At 42.7% G+C, this 14,204-nt stretch overlaps 1 protein-coding gene across 1 annotated transcript; it reads left to right on the top strand.

Annotated features, from left to right (window-relative positions):
• The first annotated feature begins 299 nt into the window (after nucleotides 1-299).
• On the top strand, nucleotides 300-1,816 carry LOC107782983 (mitogen-activated protein kinase kinase kinase 20-like). The gene has a single exon (XM_016603941.2). It carries the CDS (start codon nucleotides 423-425, stop codon nucleotides 1,500-1,502), a length of 1,080 nt encoding a protein of 359 aa, XP_016459427.2. The 5' UTR covers nucleotides 300-422; the 3' UTR covers nucleotides 1,503-1,816.
• Nucleotides 1,817-14,204: the final 12,388 nt, after the last annotated feature.

Genomic DNA, 14,204 nt, shown 5'->3' with positions numbered 1-14,204 from the left:
TGAGAATATTTTGGAAAGTTCCCGTGTGGGTCCCTCCAAGTTCGTTTTTCAATTTTCTTTTATTTAATGCATTCCCACCTTAACAGCCACGTTTCTATAAACTTAGGTACGCTGTTTCTGTTCAGCCAAATAAGGAAGTAATGTATTTACAAAAACACGTGCTCTTTTCATAACATTACTGCCACTTCCACACTCAACACACACATATTTCATCACGACTCGTGGAAACATCATTAATTGGCCTATAAACTAAAACCAAACAAAAATAGGAAAACTATCCCATTCCCAACCCCTATATATACACATATAAAATAACATGTGTTAAACAGAGCTAGTTGTGACTTGTCGCCTGCTCTGTTCTCTCACATTCTTCTTCCCATTCTACCCAAACAAAAGCCTTAAATTTTACAAAATTTCATCTCATGGATTGGGTTCGTGGTGAAGCTGTTGGTCAAGGAAGTTTTGGAAAAGTCAGTTTTGCAATACCCCAAAAAGAGAGTACCCAAATTCTTCCATTGATGGTAGTGAAATCATCTGGGGTTTCTCAGTCGGCTACCCTCATCAACGAGAAGAAAATTTTGGATGAACTTAAAAGTTGCCCTGAAATCATCCGATGCTTTGGTGATAGTTATTCATTCGAAAACGGCGAAAAATTGTACAATGTTTTATTAGAGTATGCTTCTGGTGGTTCCTTATCAGATAAACTCAAGAATTCGAAAAATCAAAGGTTGTCGGAATTTGAAGTTAAAGCATACACAAAGGGTATGCTCAGAGGGTTAGAGTATATTCATGAAATTTGTTACGTTCATTGTGATATAAAGCTTCAAAATATTCTTTTAGGTCAAGATGGTGAAGTGAAAATTGCTGATTTTGGATTAGCAAAGAGAGTTGCAACCAAGAAGGATGATAATTTTCGATGTGAATTGAGAGGTACTCCATTGTACATGTCGCCGGAGATGGTCACCGGCGGTGAACAGGGTACGGCGGCGGATATATGGGCACTTGGGTGTGTGGTGGCTGAGATGGTTACCGGAGTTCCAGCTTGGAAATTCTCAGATGTTACACAACTGTTAATGGCAATTGGAGTAAAAAATCAATTGCCTCAAATCCCAGAGAAATTATCAGAAGAAGGAAAAGATTTTTTAGAAAAGTGCTTTGTGAAAGATCCGAGTAAGAGATGGACGGCTGAGATGCTTTTAAATCATCCCTTTGTGGCGGCTGATCATGATTATTATGGCACTGTTACATTCAATGAAGAAAATAAGAGTGAAATTCCATCATCTCCTAAATGTCCATTTGATTTCCCAGATTGGGTTTCTGATCAATTATCGGTAACAAGTTCAATTACTTGTCTGCCCTCGTCGGATAATCAAGAAAAGCTTAATTTGAGCGGTGGGTCATGGTACAGTTCAACGACGGAGAGGCTCCGAGGATTAGTGAGTGAAATTAGACCTGAATTCACTGAATGGTCTTCTGCTGATGATTGGGTCAATGTTAGGTGATTTTTTATAAGAGAAAAGCCAGAGGCAAAGGCAGATTTTCCAGATATTTTGAGGATATGTTTTAGGCCTCTGGTTTTATTTTTATTTTTTAACCTTTAGTGAATAGGCAGTTAGGCTAGTCCAATTCTTTTTATTTTTATTGTACATGAAATTGGTTTCCACATACAATACAATAGGTTCTGAATTTTATCAAGACAACTGATTTGCACTCAACAAAAGTGTACATTGTTGGATTATAGTTGTATTGAATAGTGATTGATTTCTCGGAATGGGAATTGCAGAATTGCAATGGTGCACTTGTGCTTTGGATTTCATTGGATATATGTAAGGGTGTGAAATGGGTGGGTTGAACTGATTTGGGCGGGTCAAAACGAGTTGAGTCAATAAATGGGCGGGTCAAAAGTAATTTGTGCTAAGATGGGTTAGATCAGGTTGGGCTAAAATTTGTAAAAATAGCACGGTCTAACCAGTTTTCGGATTGCTCATTCAAAAATAGCTAGCGTTTGCTAAGTCATTGAAAATAGCCATTATTTTGCTGTAACAAAGACTGGTCCAGCATAATATATTGGAGTTTGGTGCACCTGTGCATGAATTTCCAGCATATACTAGAGAGTGGAGCACCAGTGCTCCAAACTCCAGTATATTATGCTTGACCGATATATTATACTGGAACTCGAGTATATTATGCTGGAGTATTTTTTCGGATTTTGAACAGTGTTTTCGTTCAGATTTATCTTTACATAAAAAGTGGCTAAATTTCGATTACCTTTGAAAATGTGGTTATTTTTGATTGATCACTTGTAAATCAGGCTATTTTTGAATTTCTCCCCAAAAATTTGGGTCATAGCCCAACCCGCCCAACTCTTATCAAGCTTTAACTAATGTGGATTATTTTTTATGGATTTTTTAATTATCGAATAAAGCTTTTTTCTTCAGTTATAGTCATATATAACATATCCAACAAGAAAAAAAATTATTTCTAAGTTATTTTAGCTAAATTACTCATGTATCAATTTGGGCTGAAAATCAGCCCAATTTTAAATGGGCTGAAATTGATTAGGTCAAAATGGGCTGACTTCAACAAATGGGTGAGTCAATAACCAACGTAATCTTGAACGGATTGGACGAGTCAAATAGATTTGGACTTAAATTGTCACCCTTATATATATATATATATATATATATATGTGTGTGTGTACTTTTTGTACAGATACTTTGGTGCGGCAATCATAAACTATGACATACGCAATGATTCTGATTCTCTCTTGCAAGTTGCAACCTCCCTATTAAATCTCAAAACCCCAAAATGAATAAAAAGTTTGAACCTCCCTAGTTAGTGGATCCTAATATATGCAAACTAGCTTTTATCCAGTAAAACTGCCAATTCCTCCTCATATAGATGAACCAATCAACCTTCATTTGCACAAGGAAAAAGTATTGAAAAGTGGTAGAAGTGAATCCAAGATCTTTTATATATATATATATGTGTGTATGTATGATTTTGTGCAAGCAATATTAGTGTTTTGTCGCAATTCAGCTTGTAAGTGGATTTAGATCTTGCATTTAGATATTTGACTCGTCTTCAAAATTAATGTTTACTTTGTGCTATTTTCGAACAGTGTGAATCTATAGTATACATACCTAATACTCATTTTTAGACAAATTCCAATGACACGCATGCTAAAGGGTGTGTCCGCGCGCCACACATATTATGTACTCGTGACAATAGTATAATTAGTATACCTATACAAGGCAGTGTGAACTGAATCTCTTGCGGAAAGAGGGAAGATAAAAGAAGGAAGGAAGGTCTAAATGCACGGAAATTTGTTGCCAGTGGGAACTGCAATTCTGCCGAAAGGTTTTTATTCTTTTATCTAAATAAATGCATAGATTTACTGGATAAAGCTAGTATAGTTTTTAGATATTAGGATCCGCAGACTATATTATCAAATCTTTGGAAGGGAAATTCATTACTTTATGGGTATAGACGCATAGGCCAGGCAATGGGAGATGCAAGTGGCTGAGGATCTTTTCTTTATCAACTTTTGGTCGTTATATGGTTTTATCTTTTAGGTGCAAAGCAAGTTACGTGATTTTAGGTTTGTATAGCTCATCAATCCATATTCCATAATTCTAAACCTCGCACTGCCCATAAGTATCCAAAAATTGTGATATCTAAACAAGTAGTTGAAACTATTACTAGTCAGATTTAATCTCTTAATAAAGACTAAGCTAATTTAAAACCAAGTAAACTCACCGCTTTACAAGTTGCACCACCTCCCTTAACTGGGCTATATATGAGCATCCTTTCTATCATGGGCGGCTTTCCAGCCATGTTCCATGACCCCTTGGACGCGCCCCATGACGTCCTGGCAAGCCTTCCAACGCCTAGAGCCATGGATAGCCCCGTAGTCTTGGTCGTGCATGTGCCTGTGTCGCTCCGCCGATAGCCCTCGCCAGCGCTCAGTCGCACGCAGATGCCAACAGCGCTGCGCGCACAGACTCGGATGCCAAAGACAAGGTGGACCTGCTTCTACTTTGTAGGAATCTAAGTCATTTCTATTGTAAATATAGAGTAGGTTTACTTCATATATTTCCATTAAGTCTCTCTAGCTTAGTTATGTCAAGTCCTGTAACTTTGGTTTATATTTTTAAGCATTATTAGGGGGGACCAAACAATCAAACTTTCTAGCAAGCGAACAATTCTCTATACTGGTGTCTCTGCCCCTCGACACCGTGTTGCTTTTCTGTAACAACTTTCATTAATGCAATCAAACTTTCTTTCATTCTCATTCTCTTTTATGTTCTCTCAATTGCTATTGATATTGGTTTTCCCATACGACACTGACAGTCTCGTCTAGAGTACGGAGGGGATCCCAGTTGGCGGATAGTAACTGCACAGACATCAATTGGTTAGCCTTACGTCGTCCTTCCAAGGAATCTCAGCGTAGCATTCCACATGCCTAATTAACTCCCTATTAAACTTTTACTCTTTTTGAACGTTGTTTGAGCAAATAAATGCTAAACTAATTAGTTACAAATTAATGGGGCGAATCTTAGTTGAACCTAATAATCTCTAGATCAAATAGAACGATATTTTGATATAATAAGAACATTATAGGAGTGTTAAGTAGTAAGCTCATTGTGTTATGATTGGCAAAAATATATAATATTCTAAAAGTGCAATAAATGCAATAAATGACAAGGGTTATAGTATAAAAAGATTGTCACCTAATGATTGTGCGATTGAGCATCTCCTCTTTTTAATGATGCGAAAAGGTATGCAGCAGATATGAATATGAAATCTTGAGATTTATGGATGAAGGTTAAACAACATGTGCTTGAATAAAGTAGTGAGATAATTCTTTCGTATATCACCCTCCTTTTACAACGTGTTTTTTCTCCATTAAAAATGGCAAACCCTTCTTGTTCACCATCTCTTCCTATTTATAAGGGGCATTTTTCCAAAAAACCCTAAAAAGTACAACATAAAGGATATCCAAAAGGCATATTCTTCCTATCTCTTTCTAAGTTTAAACTATCGTTATTATCTTATTTCGACTGACCGCTCTTGGCCGTCGTCCTTTGTCACGATGACCATCTGTCATTGTGTTGTGGTGACCTCATTCCATGTCTTGCTTATCTATTGTCGTGATTGCCAAATTTGGACCATACAGTTAGTCCCTCCGCTTGTTGAGGTCGTGGCCTTGCACGTCCTTGATAAGCAGACATCGTCTATTTCCGTTGGAGAATTTGGCTATTGAATTACGCTGGTTTGGCCATGGTCGAGAGAGCGACGCGTTCCACGGAACCCTGCCTGGTGTAGTTTATCAACATCTGACATCACTCTCACGCGCGTCATCATTATGCACCTTTCCGAGACAGCGTCTAATTGCTTGTCGCTTTGGTTTTAGCATAGTTGGCAGCCTTCCGCTTCGATTCTCGCGCCACCCCACCCTATAAATAGGTGAAGGTTTTGTTTTTTTCAAGAACTTTTAGCCATTTACTTTCTTCTGTATGTATTGCCTCCTTTGGTCATCTTCTTTGGTTCTTTTAGCTCAATTTCGGTAGCTCTGCTTCTTGTCTTTCCGTTTAGTCACCGTTACTTATTCTAGGTTCATTAGCACACCCTTCATTACCAAGATGCCCCAAACCCACTGTGCATGTGATGAGGTATCCCACGCCACGTTGTTGTTTATAGCCCATCCTTCCGGTAGCGAGGGTGTAACGGTTGAGGAAGGTGATAGTTTCCCCACCGTAGAGAAGATACTCCCCAGAAACTCGATGACCAAGAACGAATTCCACAAGGGGCTTGCCCCTTTCCCCGTTCTGGTGATATCTGAGACCGGGACAACTCACATAAATGAACTCCGGTCCACGTACAATATTCCTTCTTATGTCGAGACGGTTCCAGCTGAGGGGGACCTTGTGGAGGTCCACAGACTGGGATACCGTGCTTTTTATGTGTATCTTTTTGTGATCGGTCATACCCTCCCTCTTCTTCTATTGGTGGAGGAGTTTTGTTGATTCTACGAAGTCTAGCCGACACAACTATCTCCGTATATGTATAAAATTTTTCTGGTGCTGACGAAGTACGCGGAGTTGGCTAGGTGTGAGGTCGGCATTTACATCTTTTACATTTATTTTCCCTGAGTTTTCATAGGGGTACCATGATACCTCTGCGATATCGTGGTATCAGGGGGTTGGTGGTTGGAACGGACGATAGGGCAAGCCGAAAGTTTTGGCATAAATATTTCTTCATCAAAATGGAGCACTTGGTGTCGGACCCTGCTGGATATCCAGAGCAGTGGAATCATAACCATAAGTGTTAGTGGCGTACACCTATTATTTACTTTCATTCTTTCTAATTTTTATTTACTTTTGGCTTTTTTGTGCTGAGAGGCATGCACCCTTTCCCGTCATCGGCATCGAGGATTGGGTAGCTCGCATGTTACCTCATGCGATGGGGACTCGAGATTCGCCCGCCTTTCTCAAATGTTTTGGGCCAAAAGTTCTTTCTGGTAGGTGTTCCTTCTGTTTTGACCTTTGGTTGTTTGCCGTCGTTTATTGATACGACCTTTTCATGGTGATAGGTCGTAGGACTTCCAAGAATAAGGCTCTAGTCCCAGCATTTCACCACGCCGCCGCATCGGTGGGGATGCAATTTACCTTGGTTGAGTCCGTCCAAGGGGATCGTACTCAAACTATACCAACAAGGTACTCTCCTCATGATGTTGTTATACGGGATAAGATCTTCTCTCATCCTATCTACCATCTTGTAGATAAGCCTTCCAACGGGGATGAATCACCGACGAGGAAAATGAGAAGGGTAGAGCTTGGGAAGGTTGTCGCCACCGATATTGAAAAGAAAAGAGTTATTGCTTCGGGAGTGGCATCCTCGCCTAGGTCAGGCACATGAGCCATTTTTATGGCGGATGCAATTTTGGCGGGGAGGTCCCCTAGGGCTGAAGGGGTATGTCAAGGCGAGGGATCTGTATGATTTGTTGAGGGGGGTGCATCGTTTGCTGTTAGAGGGGTTGAAGTGTTGCATGCCGAGGACGACAGTTCAGGTTTGGACATCGATCCCGAAGATGTGTGATCTTTCTTGGAGCGACATACTCATGTGTAAGTGAAGACGGAGGGTCCTAACTGCCACATAGTCATCCCCGTGGATTATGACTTGTTGGCAAATTCCGAGCAGGCAACGTCGGTGTTTGCCCATTTGTGCGCTGCTTCCGAGAATGCGACGCTTAAGGCGATGAGTGATGCAGAGCTATCGTGGAGTATTTTTGGCATGGCTTTGCAGGTAAGTGTTTTCCACTCTTCTTTTTGGTTTTGAATTTGTTGTGTATGCCTGACCTATTTAAGCTGGCTTTCTTTCCTCTGTATGTTAGACCCTTATCATGGAGATTGAGCGCGATCGGAGGGATAGGCGGAAGATGGCCGTTTTTGGGAAAGTGGCCTCTAAATATAAGGAGTACCGCACCAAACATCGTGCATTGGCCAATCTCTTTACTCAGGATAGCAATTTTTAGCTGTCCCGTGACGGGCTTAAGTAGAAGGAGAAACTATTGGCGCAAAAGGTCGAAGAGCTGAAAGAGCGGAACGAAGAGCTGATGAAGGCCATCGCCCGATGTAGTGAACTTGAGGCGGCTTTCAAGTCCAAGGAAGATGAAGTTGAGGTGAACAAGGGGTGATGGCAGAGAACACCGACCTTCAAGCGCGGATGGCTACCTTAACTACTGAGCTTGATAGAAGGGCGGCGGAGGCGGTCGACCTGAAGGGCGAGCTGAGTATTAAGGTAATGGATTGGCTCGTGCTGAAAGGGATAGGGCGACTGCCATCTCTGAGAAAACGACTTTGGAAGACGCCTTTTGTGTTTGTAGATCTGAACGGGACAATGAGATAGAGACGTTCGTGCTCAAGGTAGCGAGGTTTGAGGAACGTATCCATATTCTGGAGGCGGAGTTGTCCGTGTTGAACGAGCAAGTTACCACTTTGAAGGCGGAGCACGTGCGATGACAGTCGCAACCCTCTACGTCTTATGCTTTGGCTGATCCTATCGTGCTGCGGGAATTATATGAGATGTGGGTCCAGGCCGAGGCTCGACTGGACGTGTACAAGTCCCTTCAGGACACTGGGAAGGTTTCTGGGGTAGAACTTTGGGATGTGCGTGTTAAAGCACGTGCAGCTCGTGAGGCTTGTGGTTACGACCCCGGTATGCCTAACGGGATCAATATTGATGATGATGATGATGTGCACAGGCTCGCTTCCAATTCTTGGTATAATATGGAGTATGCCACGGGGGATGTCGCGACGTAGGACTTTGTTGTATTCATTTTTTGCTTCGCTATTTTTGTGAAGGCATCCTTGATCCCTTTGTAAGAATATATCCAGTTGGAATGGACCGATTACTTTTTGTTGTGTACCTCTGGTTTGTTATTTTTGTTTGTTGCAAGGGGGTCCCTATTCCTCGTGTGATGTTTTGTCGTAGACGACCGTAGATCTTAGTAACTCAAACAAGGTTGTATAAAATAATTTGGGCGACGTCGGATGTTACATAATTCAAACGATGTCAAAGATTAAACAATTGGGGCAACGGTCTTCGGTCGTAGAGGTGTTATTTCGAGTAACTCGAAATGTTAACCCGTTGTAATTCGAGTGAGGTCAAATGTTAAACGATTTGAGCGAGGTCGAATTTTTGTTTGGCGATGGCCTTTGGCCGTAGGGGTGTTATTTCGAGTTGTTCAAAATGTTGACCTGTTGTAATTCGATCGAGGTCGAATATTAAACGATTCGAGTGAGGTCGAATTTTTGTTTCGCAATGGCCTTTGTCCGCAGAGGTATTATTTCCAGTTGGTCGAAATGTTAACCCGTTGTAATTCGAGCGAGGTTGAATATTAAATGATTCGAGCGAGGTCGAATTTTTGTTTGGCGATGTCCTTTGGCCGTAGGGGTGTTATTTCGAGTCGGTCGAAATGTTGACATGTTGTAATTCGAGCGAGGTAGAATTTTCATTTTGCGATGGCTTTTGGCCGTAGGGGTATTATTTAGAGTTGGTCGAAATGTTGACCCGTTGTAATTCGAGCGAGGTCGAATATTAAACAATTCGAGCGAGGTCGAATTTTTGTTTGGCGATGGCCTTTGGTTGTAGGGGTGTTATTTCGAGTTGGTCGAAATGTTAACCCATTGTAATTCGAGCGAGGTCGAATATTAAACGATTCGAGTGAGGTCAAATTTTCATTAGGCGATGGCCTTTGGCCGTAGGGGAGTTATTTCGAGTTGGTCGAAATGTTAACCCATTGTAATTTGAGCGAGGTCGAATGTTAAATTGCAAAAGAACGACGGAGAGTAGAATGTTGCTTTATTTCATTTGTTGGAGTATTGTACATGTCGGTTTCATACATATATTGGAGTTTCTTTGTATCCAGTCCCTTCATCGTTCGACCTGGAGAGCGCGTCGGCAGGCGGGGCGATGAATTATACTTTGAGTGGTCGTATTTTGGCCTTGAGAACATAGTCCCTGACTTTGAGTGGTCGTATTTTGGCCTTCTTGTTGTAGTACCTTTCCGTTTGTTATTTTTGGGCTACCATCCTTACATGAGCCATGTCTGTTCATTCTTCAACTTCGTCGAGGTCTTGTTTTCTGTTCTTGTCATTTTTTGGTCCATTTTCATTGGAGTATCTCAGTCTAGGTTTTCCGACCTCGACGGGTATAACAGAGTCAGTCCTGTAGACTAATGAATATGGTGTTTTGCCTGTGCTTGTTTTTGACATGGTGCGGTAGGCCCATAATACCTCTGGTAGCAGTTCCGGCCATAACCCTTTGGCGTCCTCAAGCTTTTTCTTTAGGATATTCAATATTGTTTTGTTGGAGGATTCGGCTTGACCGTTACCAGCGGGATGGTATGGCGTGGAGAGTATTCGCTTGATGCGCCATTTTTCGAAGAACTCGGTCGTCTTTTTTCGGTGAACTAAGGTCAATTATCACAGTTGATTTCTTTTGGGATGTTGAAGCGGCATATGATGTTTTTTCATATGAATACGATGACTTTCTGTTCGCGTATTTGGGCGAACGCACCTGCTTCCACCCATTTGGAAAAGTAGTCAGTTAAAACTAAAAGGAAATGTGTCTTACCTCGCCTTGCTGGGAGGGGTCTGACGATGTCCATTCCCCATTTGATGAACGACCATGGTGAAGTGACGGAGTGAAGGAGTTCGCCCGATTGGTATATCATTGGTACATACCTTTTGGCACTGCTCGCATCTTTTGACATAATCCGCAGCTTCCTTTTTCATGGTGGGCCAGTAGTACCCTGCTTGAATGAGGCATCTGATGAAGGCTCGTTTGCCTGTATGGGTACCATAGTGTCCCTCGTGTACTTCTTCGAGCACGCGCCTTGTTTGGTTCGTCCCTAGGCACTTTTCCAAGGGGCCGCCGAACGTTCTTTTATAAAGGTCGTGATTTATGAGGTTGTACCTGACCGTTTGCATTCGGAGCTTTTTGGATTCCTTTATCTCTTGTGGGAGTGTTCCCTCCTGCAAATATGTCATGATGCGGTTGCGCCAATCCCAAGTTAAGTTTATAGATTGTACCTCAATTTGGTCTATTGATGAGTGGAGGAGGGTGACCACGTTCTCCTTGGTGATATTTTTGGTTGTTGCGGCCAGTTTGGCAAGGCCATCTGCTTCAATGTTTTGTGCCTGGGGTATCTGTTCGAGTCAACATTTATCGAATTCTGGCAGTAGCTTATGGATTTCTACCCGGTATTTTTGTAGCCTTTGTTCCTTGATTTGGAAAGTCCCAGTAACTTGGTTAACGACGAGTTGTGAGTCGCATCTAAGGACGATTTGCCGTGCACCATATTTGAGGGCTAGTTTCAGTCCTGCAATTATGGCCTAATACTCTGCCTCATTGTTAGTCATTTCGTGGCACCGTATGGATTAGCGAATCACTTCGCCTGTTGGGACTTCAAGTACGAGTCTCAATCCAGACCCCGATGCATTAGATGCTCCATCGGTGTAGAGGACCTAGAGGTCGGGTTTCCCAGGGGAGGTGCAAAGCGCTTCCTGCTCGACCTCGGACAATATTTCTGCACTAAAGTCGGCGACTGCGACTTTATCATAGTTCTCGACTGATATATTATATCGTGCTCACTCAATTCTATGGACTATTTGGCCAATCTTCCCGACAGTTCGGCTTTATGCAGGATACTCCTGAGGGGGAAGGTTGTCACCACTGATATGGGGTGACATTGAAAATAAAGTATAAGCTTCTTTGAAGCTATGACCAAAGCCAGAGCCAGTTTTTCGAGGTGGGAATACCTCGTTTCGGCGTCATCTAAGGTTTTGCTGATATAATAAATCAGGAATTGCGTACCTTTGATTTCGCGGACCAAAACTGTGGTTACCGCGACTTCTGAGACGGCTAGGTAGATCAGGAGGCGTTCGCCGGGATCTGCCTTAGCGAGTAGTGGCGGCGAGGACAAGTATGCTTTTAGTTTTCTTAGGGCCTTGATGCAATTTGAATTCCACTGGAGCCCATTGTCTTTCTTCAGCACGTTAAAAAATTTATGGCATCTGTCAGATGACCGTGAGATGAACCTCGACAGGGCGGCTATCCGGCCCGTTAGTTTTTGTACCTGTTTTTTGCTAGTTAATATTTCGGGTATTCCTTTGATGGCCTTTATCTGGTTTAGATTGACCTCGATGCCTCTTTGTGATACCAAGAAACTAAGGAATTTGCTTGAGGTTACGCCGAAGGCGCACTTTTCGGGGTTTAGCTTCATTCTATATCGTCTTAATATGCTGAAGGCCTCTGTAAGGTGGTCAATGTGGTCCTCTTTCCTTTTGGATTTGACTAACATGTTGTCGATGTAAACCTCCATCGTTTTGCTGAGTTGGTCTTTGAATATTTTGGTGACCAACCTTTGATAGGTGGCCCCTGCATTCTTTAGCCCGAATGGCATGACTTTGTAAAAATACGCACGATGGGTGATGAAAGTGGTTTCTCCTGGTCTTCCTCCTCCATGAGGATTTGGTTGTAACCCGAGTAATCATCCAAAAAGCTCAGCAGTTCATTCCCTACGGTTGCATCGATGAGTTGGTCGATATGAGGCAGTGTAAAAGAGTCTTTCAGGCATGCCTTGTTCAGGTCCGTGAAATCGACGCACATCCGCCATTTCCCGTTTTTCTTCTTTACCATGACCACATTTACGACCCGTTGGGGATATTTTGATTCTCGGATAGAACCGTTGGCGAGTAATTTATCAACTTCAACGTTGACGGCCTCGTTGATTGTGACGTTGAACTTTCTCCTTATTTGTCACACCAGTGGATAGAGTGGATCGACATTCAATTTATACGTAGCGATGTTTTTTGGAATGCCTAGCATATCTGAATGGGAGAAGGCAAATAGGTCAGCATTGTCAGTTAAGAATTTATGAAATATACCTGGTTCTGAGAGATTATGTCCGATATAATCCTTCTTTGTGCCATCATTGTTGTCTAGTTGGACGGGATCGAAATCTTCTATTGTCGACTTAACGGCTTCCAAGATGTCGTGATCCTTGATAACATCTGTCTTGCGCTGAATTTGGTTCCCTACAATGCTAATTGATATGCTTCTGCATTCATTTTCTTTAGTTGCTGGGTGTGTGCGCAGTCTTGAGCGATACAGTAGCATTCTTGCGCAGTGCCTTGTTCGCCTCAGATGCTGAATATTTCCCATGGGGTATGGAACTTGATTACTTGATAGAGGCTTAACGAGATGGCCTTCATGGCATGTATCCACGGTCACCCTATGATGGCGTTGTAGGCCGTATCTAGGTCCATGATATGAAACGTTGTTTCTAAGGTGACTCCTCCGGCTAGAACGAATAGCATTATTTCTCCTGAAGTTCGCTCGACTGAATTATTAAAACCCGTTAGTGTTATGCAACGCGGTATTATTTTGTCTTCGAGCCTCATCTGCGCGAGGACCCGAGGGTGTATAATACACGTGCCGCTTCCATCGTCCACCATTATTATTTTCACATCAGCATCTGAAATACATAAAGTAATAACAAAGACAAACTGTCGGTATCTGACTTATCAAAGATGATACTATCTTCGAGGTCATCATACCGTTAATGAGTGATCGATCGCTTAGATTTGTGTGTAATGGTGAATTTTACATGGTTGATTGTTGTCCTGTCGCCTCCACAGATAATCATTTGGGTAGTGCAAGCGGGGGAGGGGGGCTTTGGAGGTCACTGGGGTTTTCCGCATCTGTGAGCAAAGTTGGCTCACCCTCGGTCGCTCACTAGTTCCCTTAGGTGTCCCTGGTTCAACATTCACACTACCTCCTGCCGCACACATACGCAATCTTCGGTCTTGTGACCCCGCTCCTAGTGAAATTAGCAGAGAGCATTCGACTTCTGAGTATTTGGATCGGATTTCATCTTTTGTGGCCATTGCACCTTTGTGTTGAGATTTTCTGGTGCGTACACTATTTCTGAAGGGAACACAAAAATTGTGAGCAGATAAGAGTGGATGCATACCTTTTTCATTTCGCTGAGTCCCTGTGTGACGTGGCGGCCCATCCATGTGTCGAAGTGGTGGTGGGATGACTGTTCTGATGTCTTTTCTGGCCGAGGCGGGGACCCAATTGATCCCTTCGACCGTCGTTACGACGATCCTTCCTTGATTCTGCTTGAACTGAAGTCTGCCGTTGGATCAGACCGTTAAGGTCGTCTTTGTCAGCTCTTACTTCGGCGCAGTAGGAATTGTGGATCTCTTCCCATGTGGTAGGGGGATATTTCATGAGTCTGCTTAGTAGTTTTCTGGTTGCTCTTGACCCGTTCCTGCTCAACCTGTTCTGGAAAACCGCTACTTTCATCCCCTCTGATACATTTGGTAGGCTCATTCTCACCCTGTTAAAGCGGGCGAGGAAGTCCCTGATTCCCTTGCCAGGCGATTTCCTAAACGACGAATATATTCGTTCACCCTGGCTTCCGCCTTTTTAGCCCCTGCATGAGCGGTGACAAACTTATCCGCCATTTCCTCGAACGTCGCTATTGACCGCGCGGGCAGTTGTGCGTACTAGGTTAGGGCTACTCCTGTTAGGGTTTTGCTGAATTTTTTCAGTAGTACTGACGGTACTTGCTCCTTTGAAAGGTCATTGCCCTTCACCATTGTGGCATAGTGGACGATATGATCTTC

This window comes from Nicotiana tabacum, chromosome 3, assembly GCF_000715075.1.
Source record: "Nicotiana tabacum cultivar K326 chromosome 3, ASM71507v2, whole genome shotgun sequence".
NCBI classification, from domain to species: Eukaryota; Viridiplantae; Streptophyta; class Magnoliopsida; order Solanales; family Solanaceae; genus Nicotiana; species Nicotiana tabacum.
Note: the sequence above shows the minus strand (reverse complement) of the source record. Positions and strands in the feature narration are given on the sequence as shown.